At 38.4% G+C, this 22,433-nt stretch overlaps 1 protein-coding gene across 23 annotated transcripts in view; it reads right to left on the bottom strand.

Moving 5' to 3' along the window:
* Positions 1-20,957, bottom strand: part of DTNB (dystrobrevin beta) — a 214,652-nt gene extending 193,695 nt beyond the window's left edge. For all 23 annotated transcript variants that reach the window (XM_045054854.1, XM_019827822.2, XM_045054839.1 and 20 more), the window contains exons 1-3: positions 20,890-20,957; positions 11,103-11,183; positions 5,129-5,342 (exon numbers count right to left, since the gene is read on the bottom strand). In XM_045054854.1, the coding sequence (XP_044910789.1) occupies positions 5,129-5,342; positions 11,103-11,183; positions 20,890-20,956 (362 nt within the window). In that variant the 5' untranslated portion in view covers position 20,957. The remainder of the gene's footprint in view (positions 1-5,128; positions 5,343-11,102; positions 11,184-20,889) is intronic.
* Positions 20,958-22,433: the final 1,476 nt, after the last annotated feature.

The raw sequence follows: 22,433 nt of genomic DNA, 5'->3' as shown, positions 1-22,433 counted from the left end.
AGGCATGAAAAGAGGGAGGGTGGAGGTGAAGATCCTGAGGATACAGATGAGGTAAGTTTGGGGATGTGCTGGTAATTACTGAAGCTGAGTGATAGATAGCTTGAGATTTATTATGATATTCTTTCTATGTTTGTAAATATTTGAAATTTTTCATTAAAAACATTTGAAGAGAAAGATATCCTATGAAAAGTAAATGGAGAGAACATATGTGCAACACATATAACCAAGAAAAAACTGTCATCGAGAGTCTATGAAGAGCCCCTATAATCAGTACAAAAAGAAAAAACAACACGCTAGAACGACAGGCAAAAGACACGAAGAGGCATTTCACAGAAGTAATATATTTGGTTAAGAAACCCATGAAGACATGCTTGATAATCAAGAAAATGCAAATCAAGACAATGAGGTATCACTTAGCAAAAACTAAAAAGTCTGGCAATTCTAAAACTTTCAGAAAGAATGTGGATTGAAAGGATCTCTTATGCACTGGTATAATTTGTTAAAATAATTTGATACTATCCTCTAAAGCTGAATTTCATGTACCGCACCTCCCCCCCACCCCGAATTGGCAATTCCATTCCTCAGTTTAGGACCAAGAGAGCAGTCTAGAACACTTGTGCGCATGAGCCAGGACGCTCCAGGCAGTGCTGTTTCCCGCAGCAAGAACCTGGAGAAAACGACAGGTACAGTATTACAACAGAACGTTGTGCAACAGCGAGAATAACTGAACTATGGCTACATGCAACATGAATGAGGTGTTACAATATATTACTGAATGGGGGCACTTGGGGGCGCCTGGGGGTGCCTGGGGGCTCAGTCGGTTAGGCAGTCAACTTCGGCTCACATCATGATCTTGCAGTCCGTGAGGTCGAGCCCCGCGTCAGTCTCTGTGCTGAAGGCTCAGAGCCTGGAACCTGCTGCCGATTCTGTGTCTCCCTCTCTTTGACCCTCCCCCGTTCATGCCCTGTCTCTCTCTGTCTCAAAAATAAAAAAACGTTAAAAAAAAAAAAACATGAAATGAATGAAAAAAGTAAATGAGGTAATAGTACAGACAGCCAGACAGCATGAATTTCTTTTTTACAATTAGTAAAAATAAAATTTAACAACACTGTGTTTATGCCTATATACGTGGGGAAAAAAACTGTTAAGAACACAGTAACGCAAAATCAGAATCGGATTCACTTTAGTTATGTGCAGGTCAGTGGGATGGGACAGGAGAGATAAACCTAAGTTATTGCTAATGTTCAAGTTCCTGGGTTAGATAGTAGGGCTCATGATGTTTATTACCTCTAAGAACGAATGAGGGAAGAAAGCACGTGTAAAAAGATCAGTTAGAAGCCCTGGAAGCAGTCCAGGCAGAAGATGACGGTGGCAGACTGGGCGGTAGTAGGGCCAGAGAGATGCACACAGACCTGAACGAGTCAAGATGTAGAAATGGGGGCACCTGGGTGGCTCAGTCAGTTGAGCATTCAACTTCAGCTCAGGTCATGATCTCACGGTTCGTGGGTTCGAGCCCCACATCGGGCTCCGTCTGAACACTTGCTCAGAGCCTGGAGCCTGCTTCGGATTCTGTGTCTCGTTCTCTCTCTCCCTCTCCCCTGCTCATGCTCTGTCTCACCCTGTCTCTCAAAAATCAATAAATGTAAAATTTAAAAAAAATTTTTTTTTTAAACAGATGTAGAAATGACAGGCCTTGGTAACTGGCATGGAAATGGGAGTGGAGAAGAAGGAAGGGTGTAAGTGATTCTCAGGTTTCAGATTTAAGGAGCTGGGTGGAGAACGGGGCCGTTTAACAAGAAAGGGAGCCACAAGTTTATGATGCTCAGTGAGCAGTTTCGGGTTGACACGTAGCCATCTCTTTCATAGCTAGTCCAACCACACCCCCCCTCCCCCACTGTGAGGCATCATGTAATGAGGGGAAGAATTTAACCACTCTACTCCAGAGACACAAATCCTGATCTGTTTGAGCTAAAAAGCATCACATCTACACATGCATGGCCCAAATGCACATTTCTGGAGGGAGGCTCATATACTTTCGTTTGGTGTTGAAAGAAACCAGCTCTCTCCCGCTACCTAGACTTGAAACAGGAAGCATGTAGTAGCTGACAGCAGGTATTTTTTGATGTAGCAAAAGGATGAAGCTGATACAAGAGGAGGGCAAAACCACAACCACTACGAAGAGAAAAATGGAAGCGAGAGCTCTGATGCAAGAAGACAGAGGGCTGGCCTGCCTCTGGGCCTCTGGGCTCCTTGGTGATGTGAGCCTATTCGCCCACTGCTACAAAAGCACACGCGTCAGTGGGCTTCCTACTGCTTACAACTAAAGACGCCGACCTAACACAGACTTTGGTGATGGAAAGGGAGTTTGCAAATCACAAGCCCTAAATAATGGAATTGGCTCAACTGAAGAAGAGTAAGGAAGAGTTCTTGTCCCTCAGCATCGCCTGCTGTACCTTCAGACCAGACCAGATGTCTACCACCAATATTATTACACTAAAGACCTGATAAGGAAAAAAATGAGGCTACCCAAGTGTTTTGGCTATTCCTCATAGCTTTTACTAATGTCCTACACACAGATGTTTACAACATTGTTCTCTGTGTTTTAGTTGTCAAATATAAGATATTGTAAATCCTCAGCAGAAAAAGAAAATAATTCCTAATAAGATACACACTTGAGGAACAAAGTCTCAATCCTATTTGTTTCTTACTATTGTTTTACAGCCTTACAATGTATTTTAATTGTAACAAAACACGGCTGGCCAAAATTTGACTGTAAATTCAGAGGTAAGGGAATTTAAGAATAATCAAATTAGTGCTTCAAATTTTAACTTAGGAATTATAAAATATGAAATCCTGAAAATATTAATTAAAATAAAGAACTAGAGGAGTGCCAGGGGGGCTCAGTGGGTTAAGCATCCATCTCTTGATCTCAGCTCAGGTCTTGATCTCAGGGTCGGGAGATCAAGCTTCACGTTGGGCTCCACGCTGAGTGTACTTAAAAAATGAAAAACTACATACTCTACATATCAAAGGCGCTCTCCAGCCTAAGTAATAAAGAGGCCAATCAATACAGAGACTAATATTTGAAATATTTCACAAAATGCTACGATTTTCAAAAATAAAATTCCAATAACCAGATCCTTTCATTTTTCTAGTATGTGAAAGCCAATCTCAAATTACTAGAGAGTGAAACAAGATGTTATCATATATACATATACATACATATGTACATTACGTACGTACATATATATACATATGTATACACAGGCGCACACGCGTGCACGCGCACACACACACTCAAGATTTCAAGGTTAGCAGTGATATAAGGATTTATTGATGCCTTTGGCCAAAGTTTTAAATAGGATATGATGTGAGAATTACCAAATTCACCACTGTCATACTACAGTCCTTCCTCTTCTTAACTTACTCATCTTTTTTTGTTTTTCCTAGTTCTCTGTAGCATGCCCTTCAATGGATTGTCTTCATATGATTTACTGTTTGCTTACTGTTTTCCGTTGTCTCCCTCTGGATGTGTCTAGCCATCTCTGAATATGTCCCAGAACCTCTGCACCTTCTGCTCCTAAGTTGGGTATTCCTGTTCTCTCTCTTGCCATCTCTTTGCTCTGCCTTCTTCCTTTCTTAGCCATCTCTTTGCTCTGCCTTCTTCCTTCCTTAGCCATAGCACTTAACTTATTTGATACGGTTATAGAATCAAAATTTATATAATTTCTGCTTTATCATTTTTTAAAAGTAAGATGACTTGGGGCACCTGGGTGGCGCAGTCGGTTAAGCATCCGACTTCAGCCAGGTCACGATCTCGCAGTCCGTGAGTTTGAGCCCCGCGTCAGGCTCTGGGCTGATGGCTCAGAGCCTGGAGCCTGTTTCCAATTCTGTGTCTCCCTCTCTCTCTGCCCCTCCCCCGTTCATGCTCTGTCTCTCTCTGTCCCAAAAATAAATAAACGTTGTTAAAAGTAAGATGACTTTTATTTCTGATTTTGTATAAAAAAAAATTGTTTCTTGAATTAATTTGTATTGTGCAACCCTGAACTGATTTACTCACTGAGTTAGTGTCATGATAAGTGCTGCTTATTCACCACAGAATAACATTTTTACTAAGGTCTTTGTATCCAAAGAGTCATTCCTTGGACAATATAAAACTAACCTTATGGATTCACTAATCTAATTACTAAAAAAATGGCATTCAAATTCTGGGACTTATGTCTCATGTGTACTCTTGTTTTAAAAATTCAAATTTCCTAAAATAATTTTCTATTAAATGGATACAATATTTAATTTGCTAACATCTTATAAAAATGTTATAAATTTAGTGAGTGCCTATGTTGTGACTTGACTTTGTCACCTGCAGAGTTTTATCAAGGCACAGAATCTTCAATATTATGAAGTATAATAAACAAAAGCATTTTACAAATGTATAAACTCAAAGTAGGTCTACAGGGAGAAAAAAATGAAGCAGAAAGAATTAACCCATCCAAAGTGGACGGCTGTCAGTATAGCAGAAATCAAAAATCTAAAGTCTTGGTTACCGGAATATAAACATTAAATTCTATGCTTCCATCATTTATGATTTCTTTTTTGCTTTTTACAATACCAACTTAATTCTCTATGAATACAAATATAGCCAATTATTTGTTTTAATTTGTAGTACATTTAAATAGTTTTCTTCTAGTGTTATAAGGTGTATAAGGTAATGTTCTGCACTGAAAAAAATTAAAACAGCATCCTAAACATAAAGAGAAGAAAACAAGACTAGAGTCAAGGGGCATTTACTATTCCAGAGTAAAGAAAGGTTAGCTTCAAGGTCAAATAGAAAGCCTCATAATCAAATTCATAGCTTAGCTATACTTCTCTGGATAGAGAACAGCTATACTAAGGTACTTACAATTTTACCAAACACTATGTCTCAGTGTTGTGATTCTCCATAATTTTATGGAGTTTAATATGTGATAGTAAGTCACTCTGGCATTTAACCAGTCTTTAGAAGGAACTCATATGGAGTAATTTCCCTTTTAACTGTGATTCCAAGTTGACAACTCAGCAAGACACTCTGGAAGAAGGATGACTAAGAGACAAACATTCTTAAAATGAAGTAAACATGTAAGGTACTAGCCTGTCATATGCAGCAATCATAAAGTTGAGGAGGAGGCTGATCGACTGCTCCACACTGATTTGGTGAGTAGAAGGAAGGCGCTTGTTCAGCTGGTAGTAGACAGAGGAGATGACAGTTTCGAGGCGGGACACGCTGATCTCAGTGGTATGGTCCAGTGTATTAAGGCCATTGTCTCGGAAGGCTTCAATCATGTTCCAGATATCAACAAGATGGACTGAAACACAAAGAAAATAAATTGCCAACAATTTAAAAGTTTTATTTCACCAGAAAGATCTAAGAACTTTTCATTTATTTATGTCTAATAGAATAGTGAAAGGAGGCAGAATAGGACCCCAAAACATGCCACTTTGGCATAAGGATTATTTTGAGCTAAAGACACTTGAAAAACAGCAGGTGCCAAGAAGGTCATGTTAAACTCCTCTTTTTTTCCTGAAAGCAGGAAATAAAGTCCCAAGTGAAAGATGCCCTCCTTATTCCAAAGGGAAAGAAACATTCTTATCCCCAGAGACAGTGAACTGAATCCAAGAGAAATCTGCATAGACTTTGTTAAAATAACCCTTATCTTCCTTGAGTCTCCCCATATATTTTAGTTACTTTTCCACAACTGCTACTCCTTCCTCCCTAGTGTATCAGCACTGATGCCTCCTCACCCCTTCAGTTCTTCATTTTCCTATGGGAGCTCCCAGGTACAGGAAAACTCTGCGTGCAAAACTGCCAATCTGTCTATGTCCATTTAATTCTCAGGCCCAACCAGAGACCCTAAGAGGGTAAAAGTTTTGCCTCCCCTACAATAGCATCAAAAGTATATATTGTAAAATTTAACAGAACCTCAAGGAGACAAATTTCACAAGCTTAGTGGGAGAAATTAACACATTTCCCTTAGTAAGTGATAGAGGAAACATACAAAAGCATAAGTGCGGATGTAGATAATTAAGAGTAGGCATAAAGGGCACTATATGAATTACTGCCCCTAGTGGTTAGAGAATATGCTTTATTTTCAAGAGCGCAAACCACCTGTCTGAAAATTGAGCTTATCCTGAGTTATAAAGCTAATCTAGGCAAATTTCAAAGGATTCAAGTAACATCAACCATGTTCTTTGATCAAAATGAGATTGTCAGAAATCATCAAAAAAAAAAAAAAAACACTTTTCAAATAAACTTTATGTTCAGAAATGAAGAAACACAATACTAGGGGATGTCCTTAATCTGATTAAGGGTATTTACAGAAAACTGCAGCAAACATATTACTTAAAAGTAAAATGTTGAAAGCTTTTCCTATGATGTGTGAATAAGATGAGAAAGGCTCACCATCAAATGTAAATTGGTATGGCCATTGTGGAAAACAATATGGAGGTTCCTCAAAAAATTAAAAATTAAAATACTATATGATCCAGTAATTCTACTACTGGGTATTTGCCCAAAGAAAACAAAGACACTAATTTGAAAATATATATGCACCTCTATGTTCATTGTATCATTATTTACACTAGCCAATATATGGTTGCAACCTAAGTGTCCACCAATAGATGAATAAATAAAAAGGATGTGGCATATATAGAGAATGGAATATTACTCGGCCATGAAAAAGAATGGAATCTTACCATTTGCAACATGGATGGACCTAGAGGGTATTATGCTAAGTGAAATAAGTCAGACAGAAAAAGACAAATACCATATAATTTCACTTATATGTGGAATGTAAAAAACAAATGGACAAACAAACAAAAAACAGAACAGGCCCATAAGTACAGAGAACGAACTAGTCCTTGCCAAAGGAAAGAGGGTGGGGGGATGGACAAAATGGGTGAAGAGGAGTGGGAGATAACAGGCTTCTAGTTATGGAATGAGTAAGTCATGGGAATAAAAAGCACAGCATAGGGAATATAGTCAATGGTACCGTAATAGCACCGTATGGTGACAGATGGCAGCTACACTTGCGGTGAGCATATTGTAACATACAGAGTTGTAGAATCACTGTGTTGTGTATGTGAAATAAATGTAACATTGTGTAGCAACTACACTTCAATTAAAAAAAAAGGAAATGCCAACTATCATCATCTCTATTGTATTTTGGGTCCTAAACCAAAATAAATAAGCAGTAATTATCCATGTAAGTTTCAGAAATGATGAAATTTAACTGTCATTATTCAGAAATGACAAAATTCTACACATAGACTATCAAAGTTTCTCCAGATAAATTACTAAAACTGATATTTGAGTCTGGAATGATTGCTAGATACAAGTCAAGATATAAAAGTCACTGTATTTCTATTAGTAACAGAAAATGAAATTTTAGGGGTGCCTGGATGGCTCAGTCAGTTAAGCATCCAACTCCTGATTTTGGCTCAGGTCATGATCTCACAGTTGTGAGACTGAGCCCAGTGCCAGGATCTGTGCTGGGTATGGAGCCTGCTTAGGATTCTCTTTCTCCCTCTGCCCCTCCTCCAGTTCTCTCTCTCTCTCTCTCTCTCTCTCATTTAAAAAAATAAAACAAGGGGCGCCTGGGTGGCTCAGTCAGTTGAGCGATCGACTTCAGCTTGGGTCATGATCTCATGGTCCATGGGTTTGAGCCCCGCATCAGGCTCTGTGCTGACGCTCAGAGCCTGGAGCCTGCTTCAGATTCTGTGTCTTCCTCTCTCTCTGCCCCTACCCCGCTCATGCTCTGTCTCTCTCCATCTCTCACAAATGAATAAACATTAAAAAAAAAAACTTTTTTATTTTTAAAATTTTTTTTTAACATTTATTTATTTTTGAGACAGAGAGAGACAGAGCATGAACAGGGGAGGGGCAGAGAGAGAGGGAGACACAGAATCTGAAACAGGATCCAGGCTCCGAGCTGTCAGCACAGAGCCCAACGTGGGGCTCGAACTCACGGACTGTGAGATCATGACCTGAGCTGAAGCTGGATGCTTAACCAACCAAGCCACCCAGGTGCCCCCAAAAAAAACTTTTTTAATAAAATAAAAAAGAAAGAAAAAGAAAATTAAATTTTATATACTATTTATAATAGTATCATAAATCATCAAAAATTTAGGAATAAATCCAATGGAGGAAGTGCAAACATCTCCACAAAAAAGCAAAAAAAAATTATAATTTAACTGGCAGAAATTAAAGAGCTAAATAAATGGAGGAACATACCATGTTCATTGGAGGAAATGTCAATATTAGAAAGATGTTGATTCTCCCCAACTTAATCTATAGATTCAGTGCAGTCCCAACAAAATGCCACAGGGCTATACATTAAAATAGGATAAATTTTACTATATGTAAATTATAACTAAAAAGAAATCAAGAGGGGAACCTGTGTGGCTCAGTCAGTTAAGTGTCCAACTCAGTTTCAGCTCAGGTCATGATCTCACTGCTTCACAGGTTCAAGCCCCACATCGGGCTCTGTGCTGGCAGCACGGAGCCTACTTGCGATTCTCTCTCTGTCTGTCTGTCTCTCTCTCTCTTTCTCTCTCCCTCTCTCTCTTTACTCCTTCCCCACTCACATTATCTCTCTCTCAAAATAAATAAACTAAAAAAAAAAAAGTAAAGATGGAAAAAAATCCCAGCAGTGTTGTTTTATTGTTTCTTTTTAGTAGAAATTGTTAATTAGATTCTAAAATTTATATGAAAATAAATATAAAAAGACCAAAACTGTCCCAATATTAAAAAGAAAAACAGAACAGGGGAGCCTGGGTGGCTCAGTCTGTTGAGCGTCTGACTTTGGCTCAGGTCACGATCTTGTGTTTTGTGAGTTTGAGCGCCACGTCGGGCTCTGTGCTGACAGCTCAGAGCCTGGAGCCTGCTTCGGATTCTGTGTCTCCTCCTCATGTTCTTCTCTCTCTGTCTCTCAATAATAAATAAACGTTAAAAAAAAAATTAAAAAAAAAAAAAGAAAAACAAAACAAAGTAGGAAGACTTGCTCTGATATTAAGACTTATTATAAAGTTATAATAGCAGTTACTGGTAGGATAGACAAATAGACCAGTGGAACACATGAGTCTAAAAGCATATGCGGAAACTGCTATGAACATTTTTTTTTTTTAATGGTTATTGATTTTTGAGAGACAGAGATGGAGCACAAGTAGGGGAGGGGCAGAGAGAGAGGGAGACACAGAATCCAGAACAGGCTCCAGGCTCTGAGCTGTCAGCACAGAGCCTGACACGGGGCTTGAACTCACAAACCGTGAGATCACGACCTGAGCCGAGGTCAGATGCTCAACCGACTGAGCCACCCAGGCGCCCCTGAACAATTATACATTTCTCCTAATGAGTATGAAGAGAAGATTTGGAGGCAGTGAAGAAAAAAGGATAGTTTTTTCAATAAACCATGTAAGGGACAATTGAACATACATATGGATAAAACTGAAATTTTACTCCTACTTAAACTATACACCCACAGAAAAAAAATTTTCAGGTTGATTAAAGAATCATATGTGAGGGATGCCTGGGTGGCTTGGTTGCTTAAGTGTCTGACTCTTTTTTTTTTTTTTAATGTTTATTCATTTTGAGAGAGAGTACAAGCAGGGGAGGGGCAGAGAGAGAGTATCCCAAGCAGGTTCTGTGCTGTCAGCACAGAGCCCAACACAGGGCTCAATCCCACTAACCGTGAGGTCACAACCTGAGCCCATATGAGCCACCCAGGTGCCCTGAGTGTCTGACTCTAGATTTCAGCTCAGGTCATGATCCCAGGGTCGTGAGACTGAGCCCCACATCAGGCTCCACACTGAGCATGGAGCTTGCTTAAGTTTCTCTCCCTCTCCCTCCCTCCCTCCCTCCCTCTTTCTCTCTCTTTCTCCCTAGCTCACGTGTGAAAAAAATCATATGTGACAAAATAAAGCTTCTAGAACAATGCATCTTTTTACTGTACATTACTAATGCCACTAGTCTGTTTTCAGACTCTCAACACTGCACACATACACTACCATTTCCCAAAAATAATTACAGGAAGAATTATTAAAACGGTAGTTGCTCTGATAGTGATTTTCAAACTTTTTTACCACAACCCACAGAAATATATTTCACACACACACACACACACACACACACACACACACACACACACGTCTAAATATATAAAAAACAAAAGTTTCACAAAATACTTTGTCTTACCATATAATTTGTGTTCTGATTTCTTTTCTTTCTCTTTTTTTCTCTATTATGTGCTTTAAAATCTGGCTGCAGCCCATCAGAATGATTTCATGAACCATTAGTGGGTCAAAACCCATAATTTGAAAAACAATGCTTTGAGAAATCAGAGACTTCAGTTTAAGATGGCATGGTAAACTCCCTAGAGAGAATTTCATACTAGGACTTTTAAGTAACGCTTCAAGTAGGGTAGAAGTATTTAGATGAAAAGTGACTTACCCAACATCATGTGTTTATAGTAAATGCCAAAACCAGGACTAAACTAAGGTTTTTCCAATTCCAAAGCCAACGTTCTTTCCATTACACAAAACAGTTTTTCATTAATACACACAAACAAGAAAAGTGAAATAATTCTGTCATAAGTTAATCTTCATGGAAATTAAGAAAGATTCTATATCCATGTGTGTATATATATGTATCCGTACATACACATATATATTTTTTACTTATTTTATAAGTAGCAATTGTGGAGTGATTACTTATAGAAAAGGCTGATTCATGTTGAATTCATTTTAATCAAGAAAATTAATTTATCACACCTCTATCAAAATACTGTTTTTCTTTTCTTCCAGAAGCTGATTAAAGAGGTGAGAAGGAGAAAGTAATTCTCCCACTTAAAGAACATTAATACTATGCCAGCATTGAAACCAATTACGTTATTGAATTTAGTAAACATTTTGAGGGACAAGTCCTTTCCATGAGAAAGCTTACATTTTAATAAACATTCAAGACAAAAATAATTCAATTAACATTACAGGAGGACCAAAAGATACTAAAACCTTTTATTTATATTATTGAGAGCACTATCCAGCTATCACAGAAATTAGTGAAAATGACTTACGGTTGCATCGCTTTTGTACAAATCGTAATTTGCAAGCTGTTCTATAAGTTGATAGTCGTATGACATCAAAATTCTGAGCACCTGAAAAAAGGGCAAACAACATATGTTCAACTGGACTTACCAGTTAATTTCTAAATACTGGGAAGTGACTCTATTCCACAGCACGGGCACAGGCTATATATAACATGGCAACTAGGCTTTTCTTCTGAGAAAACAAAAGGGGTAAGGAAGGGCCAGGCATACTTTCTTCATGCCCACTCCATGCCCAGCACCATGACAGCAGTTCTGCCTATATTATCCTGTCTGCCAGCCTAACAAAACTCGGAGGGAGAACACTCATAACTAGAGTGAATCTTTCCTTCGATACCACTTATATGAGAAACACTAGGGAAACTAATGTGAGAAGCTGGGAAAGGAAAGTTCCATCCCCAACTAACCAAACAGAAGGATTACTAATCTGATCAATCAGACTGTACACCACGTTTACCACTGGAGAAGTAACCGTACAAAAAAGTCAGCACATACGGTATATAACTCACTCTCTTTCAGGTTCTCTCTCCAGTGCAGTTAGAGTCAGATTTAGGTACTGCAAAATGGCATAGAGCAAGTATCACACAAGTCCAAAGCGAACTGGTTGAGGGAAATGGGAAACTCCATAAGCTCCAGCCCAGTTTGCCAGAAATCTCTACTCTTAAGTTCAAGGTGCTAGTTAAGAATTAATTATCACTGTTTTCCTTTGCCATTTTTTTTACGCTGTGAAAATATATCCCTCTAAACCCAGTGGAAAAAGGAAGTAACAGTGGGATGGCACAGGATTCAGACATTCTAGGGATCCCTGGCCATAATATCATTTTTAAAATCTAACAGCAGTCTGAATCCCAAAATAATTTCTACAAGTCAAGATATAATCAGTAACTTTAGAACTTTATTAAAATCTTATTGTACCAACATTCAACCATCCAGGTTCTCAAACTTCTGATACATTTACCTTCTTCTGAAGCAGTCCTCTTGCCAGATATCTATAAGGAAAACCCTCATATACTGCTCTAAGAATAGCCTTCACTTTTTAAAAATGTCCCTTATGTAAACGTCATATTGATTTCCTGATCAGAAAATATGGTAGTTTAGCACATAAAAAATAGAACAGAAAGTCCCCAGTGAAGAAGCTAAAGTGATTATCCCTTTGAGTATTCTGAACTAGAAGAGATTACTGTTCATTTCATTATCATTCATTTTGAGAATACTTCATTATAAGAAATACACTAAATGTCCCTTTAATACTAATATGTCAGACAGTACATATCAAGCTTATCAAGAAATGGTACAAAAAGTCCTAACTAAACACACAGGCAAAACTCTAGCCACAGGTGGAGAGCCTGGTGAAGCTCCTGGATAGATAGGAGACAATCTAGAAATACTGAGTAGCCAAAACGTAGAGGGAAAGGATAAGAAAGGATTAACTCTTCTTTCTTTATTATGGCTCTCTTCATTCATGAGAACAGGATATCAATCTCTATTGTATAACCAAACCCCAAGGAAAGCAAAAAATCAAATGGGTGAGTTTCATTGTATCTGCTTGTATCAGAGTCTCCTGGGGAACCTGGAATCTTCAGTCTAGAGAGTCCTACAATCAAGCTAGGTTTGGGAAACCTAACTATCCAACTCAACTAAAAGGTCTGGTTCATGCAACTCTTAAATTCCACCTCACACCCAAGCCCAATCAGTATGGGCTACATATAATTACCCAAACATGCCAAACCCTCTCATCTGAGCCTTTGTACGTGCTACTTACTGCTCCAGCCCCTTCTTCATCACATCACTGAACCGACTCAGCCTAGATATCACTTCCTCCCAGATCTTTTCCTGGACCCACCTCCCCACCCTCCGCCGAGCTGCCCCAGTCATGGCTCCTACTGCCCTATCGTTCCTTATGTCCATTTCCAGGAAACTAAGTTTGATGAAGACAGAAACCATTTAATTGTTGTGTTGTTCACTATTATATGCCCAAAAGTAGGACATACTAAGACTAGTTCCTGAAATATTTGCTGAATGGATAAATAACTGAAAATTAGGAAGTTCTATGTCACTGGTATAAAAGACTGATCTGCTTCCTCCCAAAAATATACCAAGTAAAGTCAAAGTATCAGACAAGCTATACAATTTTGGAAAAGCTGATAAAGAGAGATGATAAAAGTAGTGGGAAAGCCAACTCCTTTCTCCAGGTAAACATGCTGATACATTTAGCCTTCTTCAGATAGATCACAGGATTCCAAACCATGTTCAAGGGAGCCATAGGATTTGCTGGAGGTGCTCGGCAGACCATGGGAGGTGCAAGGAGGTAAGTGTATTTTGTTAGAAAGGCCTCTAACTGATGAGATGAGAAGAGAAGGAGAAAGGAGAGAAGAGATTACAAACTGAATAAATATAAGTATAGCAACATTTGTCCCGAAAACTTACAACCACTTTTAATAAGGAAAAAAAAAAACTTTTCAAGACAGTGAGTCTGAATAAGTAACAAATATAAACATAAATGACTTCCTTATTTTTTTTTTTCGGCAGTACAATTAGAAACCCTGGGGACCAGAGATGAAGCCAGAGGTCCCAGCAGAGAGGAAGGTACAGACCACAGAGTGGTGACTTCTCAGGGGGTGAACTAAAAAAAAAAAAAAGAAAGAAAGAAAGAAAGAAAAACGATACCACAAAGGGAAATGGTAGGGACACATGGCTGGCTCCACCTAGATTTAGATTTAAATTTATTTATTTTTTTAATGAGAGAGAGAGAGAGAGAGAGAGAGAGAGAGAGAGAGAGAGAGAAAGCATGTGTGCATGGGGGATAAAGGCAGAAGAGGAGAGAGAGAATCCTAAGCAGGCTCCACACCCAGCGTGGAGTCCATCGCGGGGCTCAATCCCACAACCCTAGGATCATGACCTGTGCTGAAACCAAGAGTCAGATGCTCAATTGAGTGAGCCACCCAGGCACACCTATACTGAAATTTTAAAAGCAAGCAAAGAAAGTGATAGTCAAATAGATGAGACAAAAGAAAAACTGATCATACAAAAGGATTATAAAGTCTAACTTGTGGCGTTAAAAAAGATAATGCTGAGGCACATGGGTGGCTCAGTGGGTTGAGTGTCCAACTCTTGATTTCAGCTCAGGTCATGATCCCAGGATCGTGGGATCAAGCCCTGCATCAAGCTCTGTGCTGAGCATGAAGCCTGCTTAAGATTCTCTCTCTCTCTCTCTCTCTCTCTCTCTCTCTCTCTCTCTCTCTCTCTCCTCCTTCCTCTGCCCCTCTCCCCTACTTGCTCTTTTCCTCTCTCTAAAAACAGAATATCAAAAATTTTTAAAAATTAAAAAAAAAAAGTTAATACTAAAAGTGGTGTATCTTTCATAAAGGAAATACTCTAAAACATTATATTCCAGTATTACTTTGAACAAAGTTATAAATATCAAGCTCTGAACTTCATTTTAATTGACATGAGAATTTCTAGGGTAGCCACAAAAAGAACAGGAAAAGAATACGAAAACTCACAACCAAGAAGAGGGAAAAGTAGAATGGAAGGAAGGAAGTTCAATTCATCTAAGGAAGGCAAGAAAGGAAGAAAAAAAGAAAAAAGAAAGGACACATTTTTTTTTATTTTTTTTTATTTTTTTATTTTTGGGACAGAGAGAGACAGAGCATGAATGGGGGAGGGGCAGAGAGAGAGGGAGACACAGAATTGGAAACAGGCTCCAGGCTCCGAGCCATCAGCCCAGAGCCTGACGCGGGGCTCGAACTCACAGGCCGCGAGATCGTGACCTGGCTGAAGTCGGACGCTCAACCGACTGCGCCACCCAGGCGCCCCAAGAAAGGACACATTTGAAGCACAAAGCAAGATGGATGAAAAAATGAAATCTATCTGTATTCATAAAAAAATTAAACAGAATAAATTCTTCAGTGAAAAAGCAAAGACTGTCGGTCACAAGGGTAGTTGTTAAATAGCTTAGCTTATGCTGTTTCCAGGGGATACACACAAAACATAAGGCTACAGAAAGTTTTGAAAAGATACTATACAAAGCATTCTAACCAAAGAAAAAAACTGGTGCAGCCATATTAATAACAACAAAATAGACTTCACAGCAAAACACATTACTAGAAAAAGAGGGTAACTACATAATGACAAAATATTTGATCTCCCAGGTAGACGTAACATTTTAATGCATGCGCATCTACCAACAAAAGCTTCAAACTACTGAGAGAACTAAGGGGAAAAAATTTTAAATCTATGATCAAAGCAGAGATTTTTAACGTCTTTTAGTAATTAAGGAGTCAAATCCATAAGGACAAAACAGATATGAATAAAACATGTAACAAGTTTGATCTAAATAATGCAGAAACCATACACATTATTTTCAAGCACTCATGGAATATTTACAAAAACATGTAACAAAAAAGATCGCCAAATTCAAAGATTCTAGAACGTCTCTCATTCCCTGATCCATATCCCAATTCAGCTAAGTATTTTTTTTTAATTCAAAGTCATTTATTTGCAAATTTTTTTAAAAGAGTACTCTAAATTCCTAACAGAAATAAGAAAGCACAGAGAAGCGATCATGAAAATGGCATATATCGGAACACATGGAGCACAAAAATAGAAAATCACAGGAAAGAAGTTCTTAAGTGCTTATATAAGAAAGAAAAAAGTGTTAAAATAAGCAGTTGGAAAAAGGAACAACAGAATTGCCTAAAGTAGAAGGAAGAAAATAATAAACACAAGAGAACAAAATAATGACGAAGAAACAAAATACATGGAGAGGACCGACAAAAGCCAAAAAAGTTCCTTGAAAAGACCAATAAAACTGACAAAATTCGGGAAAAGAAAAAAACAAAATCACAGTCTCTGAGACTGGAGGGAGGCCTGACGCCAGCATTTTATCACCTGACCTAGAGAGCTTTCACTTTACCTCCAGAGTTGCAAACTACAGTTCTAACTTATCACCTTTTTCTTAGTAGTTTTATACCATGTAAGAATTGTAAACTACCAAATTCCTTCTATGTAATTTATTCCAGTCTTCTTTTAATAAATATTTATCGAGCTACCGGGCCTACTGGGATGAAGAGACGTGATCCTAATTCTCATAGTGCTTAGTCTACAAGAGAAATTTTTTTTTTTTTTTTTTTTTTTTTTTATTTTTGGGACAGAGAGAGACAGAGCATGAACGGGGGAGGGGCAGAGAGAGAGGGAGACACAGAATCGGAAACAGGCTCCAGGCTCTGAGCCATCAGCCCAGAGCCTGACGCGGGGCTCGAACTCACGGACCACGAGATCGTGACCTGGCTGAAGTCGGACGCTTAACCGACTGCGCCACCCAGACGCCCCATACAAGAGAAAATATTAAACCAAGAAAGAATAAACTAATTTCACTGCCCTTCATAGTATGGAATTTAAATATACGGTCTAAAAACAGAAAAGCTTAAAAAAAAAACAGAAAAGCTTAAGAAGATTATAGAAAAATATAACAATGGTATAATAATAAAGCCACACAACATAAAAAAAATACAACCTATCTAAATTATTAAATTATTATGACTGCTTTCATGCTATAACAGCAGAGTTCAGTCGCTGTAACAGAGAACTCATTATACGGCCTCCATATCCTAAAATACTCACTTTCTGACCCTGAAAGGAAAAGATAGCTAGCCCTAGCACTATATTTACAGAATAAAGGAGAAATACATTCATCTCAAGAGAAGCAGGAAACATCTGATAAAATTCGATACTCGTTCATAATTTAAAGAAATAATAAATAAATATATAGAATAAAGAAAATAATAGTAATAACTCTCGGTAAATTAGAACCTAGAAGTAGTTCCTTAACCTGATAAAGGGTACAAAACCTGCAACAAATATCATTTTAACAGTGAAATACTACATGTATCCCCATTAAAGTATGAAACAAGACAAGGGTGGCTGCTATCCGTCCTGTTCTTCCTGTTCTTATATCAGAGGTCCTAATGAGTAGGTAGGTAATAAAAAAGAGGTATAAGAATTTCAAAAACAAGAATTAAAACTGTCTTCGTTTAAAAATAATATAATCCCATAGAATGTACAACATCCAGAATGGACCCTCATGTAAACTATGAACTTTGGGTTTTACAATTTGTCAACACAGGCCCATCAGTTTTAATGAATGTACCCTCTCGTGGGGGATGTCGATAATGCGGGAGGCTGTACATGTGTCGAGACAGGGAATAGATGGGAACTCTCTGTGCCCGCCTCTTAATTTTACTGTGAACCTAAAACTGCTCGAAAAAAGTGAAGTCTCGGGGTGCCTGGGTGGCTCAGTCAGTTAAGCGTCCGACTTCAGCTTAGGTCATGATCTCGTGGTTGTTTGGGTTCAAACCCTGCGTCAGGCTCTGTGCTGACAGCTCAGAGCCTGGAGCCTGTTTCAGATTCTGTGTCTCCCTTTCTCTCTGACCTCCCCTGCTCATGCTTTCTCTGTCTCTCAAAAATAAACATTAAAAACTTTTTTAAGTCTCTTTTAAGTAAAAATCTATTAATTACCCATTGAGAGTAATAAAAGAGTGGAGAAAGATCACTGGATTCAAACTTGACATGAAATCAACCCAAAACCTAGAGGGTAGAACTGTATGATAAGGCTGGCAAAAGATGATTTCTGCATCCATAGAAGGGAATAATGCTGGAGATTTGGGGGGAGTAGGAAATGAGAGAGTAGGCCAGATATCACTGCCACCAATGCAATTCTTCACGTGAAAAAACAGGAGAGACAAGAAGCCATACCAAACATCTCCCAAACTGTCCAAATCCTTGAGTTTGTTACAGAGAATAGTAATTTATCCAGGGCTCATGTATCAGAATAATATTCACTAAGCAGTAAACCCAGTTCTTCACAGAACACCCAATTTCTATTCCAAATATCGACCGTCACTGTACTCTCTCACATGCCCATGTTTGCTTCCTGAAGCCACCCCAGGCACTTCTTTTTTATTTTTTTAATGTTTATTTATTTTTGAGAGAGAGTGCATGTGAGTGGGGAGGGCAGAAAAAGGGAGGACAGAGGATCCAAAGCAGGCTTGCAACGACAGCAGAGAGCCCAACGCGGGGCTCAACACCACAAATTGCGAGATCATGACCTGAGCCAAAGTCAGACACTCAACCAAGTCACCAAGGCACCACCCCCCACCCTCCCCACTTCTTCTTCTTTCTTTTTTTTTTTTTTTTGAGAGAGAGAGAGGGCGCAAGTGAGTGAGGAGCAGAGAGAGAAAGAGAGAGAGAGAGAGAGAGAGAGAGAGAGAGAGAGAGAGAGAGAGAGAGAGAGAGAGAGAGACGGGGGGGAGAGGAGAGAGAATCCCACAAGGGGCAGAGAAAGAGGGAAAGAGAGAGAACCAGAGCTAACCCAAAGTGGTGCAGAACTCAAACTCATAACCTGAGCCAAAGTCAGATGCTTAACCAACTGAGCTACCCAGGCATCCCCCCCACTCCCAGGCAGGTACTTCTCAATATCAGGAATTATCGTTTATTTCTTTGGATTCCTTATTTTGTCTGTTTCCCCCTTGCCAAAGTGTAAGCAATATGAGGATAGTCAGGCACTACGTTTTGTTCTCACCTTAACCCTAGCACTTAGAACAATTCCTGGAACATAATAGATCCTCAATAAATGTGTTAAAAATTAAATAGAAAAGATGACCCCTATGATGAGCCTTGAACAGCAAACAGGAACAACGAGTCAGATGAAGGTGAGCCGAACAGCATGAGCAAAAGCACAGAGACATCAAACATATGATCGATGTGGGAAAAGCCAATTCAGTATGACCGGGCAGTGACACCCATGGTGTATGATGGAAACCGGGAACCTATGAACAGAGGGAAAAAGAGGCCAGGAGAGCCTTGCCGGGCATGCCCAGGAGCTTGGACTTTCTTGGGAAAGCGATGAGGAGCAACTGAAGGGATTTATAAAGGAAGTAACACAGATTTTTGCAGTTCAACTGGCAGCATCACAGATCACAGATCCGAAGGGGCTGACACTGGAAGAAGGGATCCGAAACAGATTGCTTTTAGTTCAGAAAAGTAACAATGATAAAAATATTAAACACAGCTAATCACATTAAATACCTACTATTCTGTGTCCGTGTTAAAGGCCTGACGTTATCTCATTTAATCTTGACAATAATTCTATGAAATAGATACTACTCCCATTTTATGGACAAGACAAGTGTAGCAGCACAGAGATTAAGTAACTCACCTAAGATTATACAGCCAGAAAATGAGGGAGCCGAGATCCAAACACGGATAGTCTCACAGCAGAGCCTGGATTTAAAGCCACTAAGGCATGAGAAATTCAGGAGTCCCGTAAGAGGTAAAACTCTACAGCACTTTGTGATTTCTTTGGAGGTGGAAGGTGAGGTGGAGGGAAGTGACTGCAGGGTGTCTGGCTTGGATGACTAGCAATTAGAGACTCAAAACTACAGAACTCCTTAAAGATCGCCCAGACTGACTGCCCACCCAACGCCACAAATTTCTTCCCTGACATCTTCAATACTTCTCTAGCTTATGCTTGACAGGACAACATAGATCTCAGTTAAGTCAGACTCTGCCTTCCGTTACTAAGACTCTAAAGATTTAAAATATCTTGCTTGTTGAAAGAGGCTTCTGAGACTTTATCTACTGATTTTTACTCTGGGATATGCAGAATTCTAGAATTCTACAAGTATCTCAGGGGCTATCTCAGGCAGGGCTCCTGCCTCCCCTCTTCAACCAAGCAGTACCAATTCTATGACACTCTCGTGTTGAGGGTCCTTGTAAGATCTCATTTTTTAAAAAGAGTACAATGCTTTTAAAAGCAATCATGAACACTGGTACAGACCAATAACCCTATTTCATGGCAAAGGAATTTGTGGTCCACCAAGTATGAATGCACGAGTCAAGGTCACAGAGACAAGTAATTGGAGACCAAACTAATCATTCAAATACTGGGAAATGACCCACTTCTCTCGGCCACCTTTCTCTTTGAGTTTTATAGAAGAATATAATTTTTTAACAAGATTTAAAACCGTACCGTAAAGTAATATACCAAACTATACGTTTGTACTTTTAATTATTCCTATAGCTCTAAGTTTCAACACTTAGTCCTCTATACCTCAGAATCTATATCCAGTATAACTTAATTTATATAATGTATTAATTATTTATCACCACCTGCAAGCTCATGGTAACAATGGAGTTACAACAAGAGGTCTAAATTGACTGGTGTGCCTTGGGACACCTGGCTGGCTCAGTCAGTAGAGCATGTGACTCTTATCTCAGGGTCATGAGTTTGAGCCCCAGCTTGGGTATAGAGATTACCTAAAAATAAAATCTTAAAAATAAATAAATAAATAAACTGACTGGTGTGCCCTAAACTCATAGATATGCTAGGTAACATTTCTGCCTTAGTATTCATGATCTTACTTAAGAAAGTAATTCAAGTCAGGGCACCTGGCCATCTCGGTCAGAAGAACATGCAACTCCTGATCTCCAGTTTATGAGGTCAAGCCCCATGTTGGCTGTAGATATTTAAATAAATAAATATGTAAAAAAAGAAAGAAAGAAAGCAATTCAAGTCAACTCAATTACAATATATGCACTGACTTGAGGTCCTTCAACTCCATGATTCTTCAACTCCCTTTTTTCCCTTTTCTAAAGCTTGGAATGTGCTAAGGATTAAAGATGTAACTTGATCAGAAAAAAAAAAAAAAAGGCATCCCCACACATACAAACAAGGGCTCCAGAAGCACTCAAGACTCACGCATTTCTATGAACAGCTGCCTCTTCTCTGCCATGGTCTTCCGCTTGTTCCCACTTTCCTCAATCATCCTAGAGACAAAAAAAGATACAATAGACAACTGTAATTTGACAGTTCAACCAAGAGCTTATCATTCTATTATGAAGAGGCCCCAAAAACCAAGTTGTATGTGCACATTTAAGACAACATCAGTAAAAACAAAGTGGAAGCCTGATACAGAAAAAGACAAATAACTGTCCTTTTATTTATCTGACAGCTTCTAAAATAATTACAAAGTTAATAATTAAATGAGCACATACATTTGCTTCCTGTGCTGAAAATATGGAGCTATGTCTTATTTCTAACCTTGATTATTTTCTCTGCAGAGTCCTGGATTAGCTGAGACAGTTTCCCATATCCCTACTGTTTTACAAAGATAAACATGTTACTAAGTATAACTTAGCAAATAATTATAATGAAAAGCTAAAATAAAGAACATAAGAAGTTATTAGCTTATACATAAAAGATATAAATAAAATATTCTATTTTATATTAAACAATATTAAACAAAAAGGTATTTATCCCCAAACTCAAAGAGCTCCTAAAGGTAAGTTTTTATCACATGATAATAGTTTAGGTTGACAGACATAGGCTGTCACTCTGTTAAAACTCTTTCCATGCATTACCTCATTTAATCCTTCCAACAACCCTAGATACTGGTTATCATTTTTATTAAACCCATTTTATAAATAAGGAAACAGCCTGCAAAGAACACTAACTTGCTTGAGGGCACACAAACAGAAGTGGAAGATGAAATCCTAACCCTTTCACTAAACTTCTTACATAACTGTTGCTTTTAGATGCATATTGCCAAATCTCTACACCTAAAAAGCTAAAAAAAAAACCAACAGCGTATTGCACAGACCCTAGTGATAAAAAATCTCGGATAATTTCCGCTGCATTTTGCCTTATTCTGTGAAGAAAAAATATCTAGACAAAGAGCGTAAACCTAACAATTTCCTTAAGCAAAATTAAGCTGTTATTTACATAACATACTCTTAAATATGTTAGAATAACAAATTAAATGATGGCTACACAAATTACATATCCATTAAGACAAGGTGCCCAGCAAAGTATAATTATAAATAGTATCCTAAAGAAAATTTAAAATGTAAATGCAATCCTTAACATCCTACAACTAATGTTTTGATAATTAAGACTGACCATTTTAGATCATTGATATGTTACAAAGTACTCTTCAACACACATGTTGGTTACTTAACAATTTACCCCCAAGAGAACAGAATTTTAAACGGAAAGAAAGCCAAAAGAAAAAGCAAGTAGAAACAGCAAAAATTAAATGAAATCTAAGTCCTACAGTAAAAAAACAGAAGTTGATACCCATAGCCTGTAATTACTAAGAAAGAAAGTTACTTAAAAGTTTACTGCCTCTTCCTCAATCTTGGCCTGTGAAGAGGTAATAACAAATCTTAAATGCTAAACACAGATTAAAAGAGAATATCATAATATCCTTTATAACACATCTCATTTATTAAATCCTTTTTCTA

Source organism: Felis catus, chromosome A3 (genome assembly GCF_018350175.1).
Source record: "Felis catus isolate Fca126 chromosome A3, F.catus_Fca126_mat1.0, whole genome shotgun sequence".
Lineage (NCBI taxonomy): Eukaryota > Metazoa > Chordata > Mammalia > Carnivora > Felidae > Felis > Felis catus.
The sequence above is the reverse complement of the archived record's forward strand: the minus strand, read 5'-3'. Positions and strand labels throughout refer to the sequence as shown.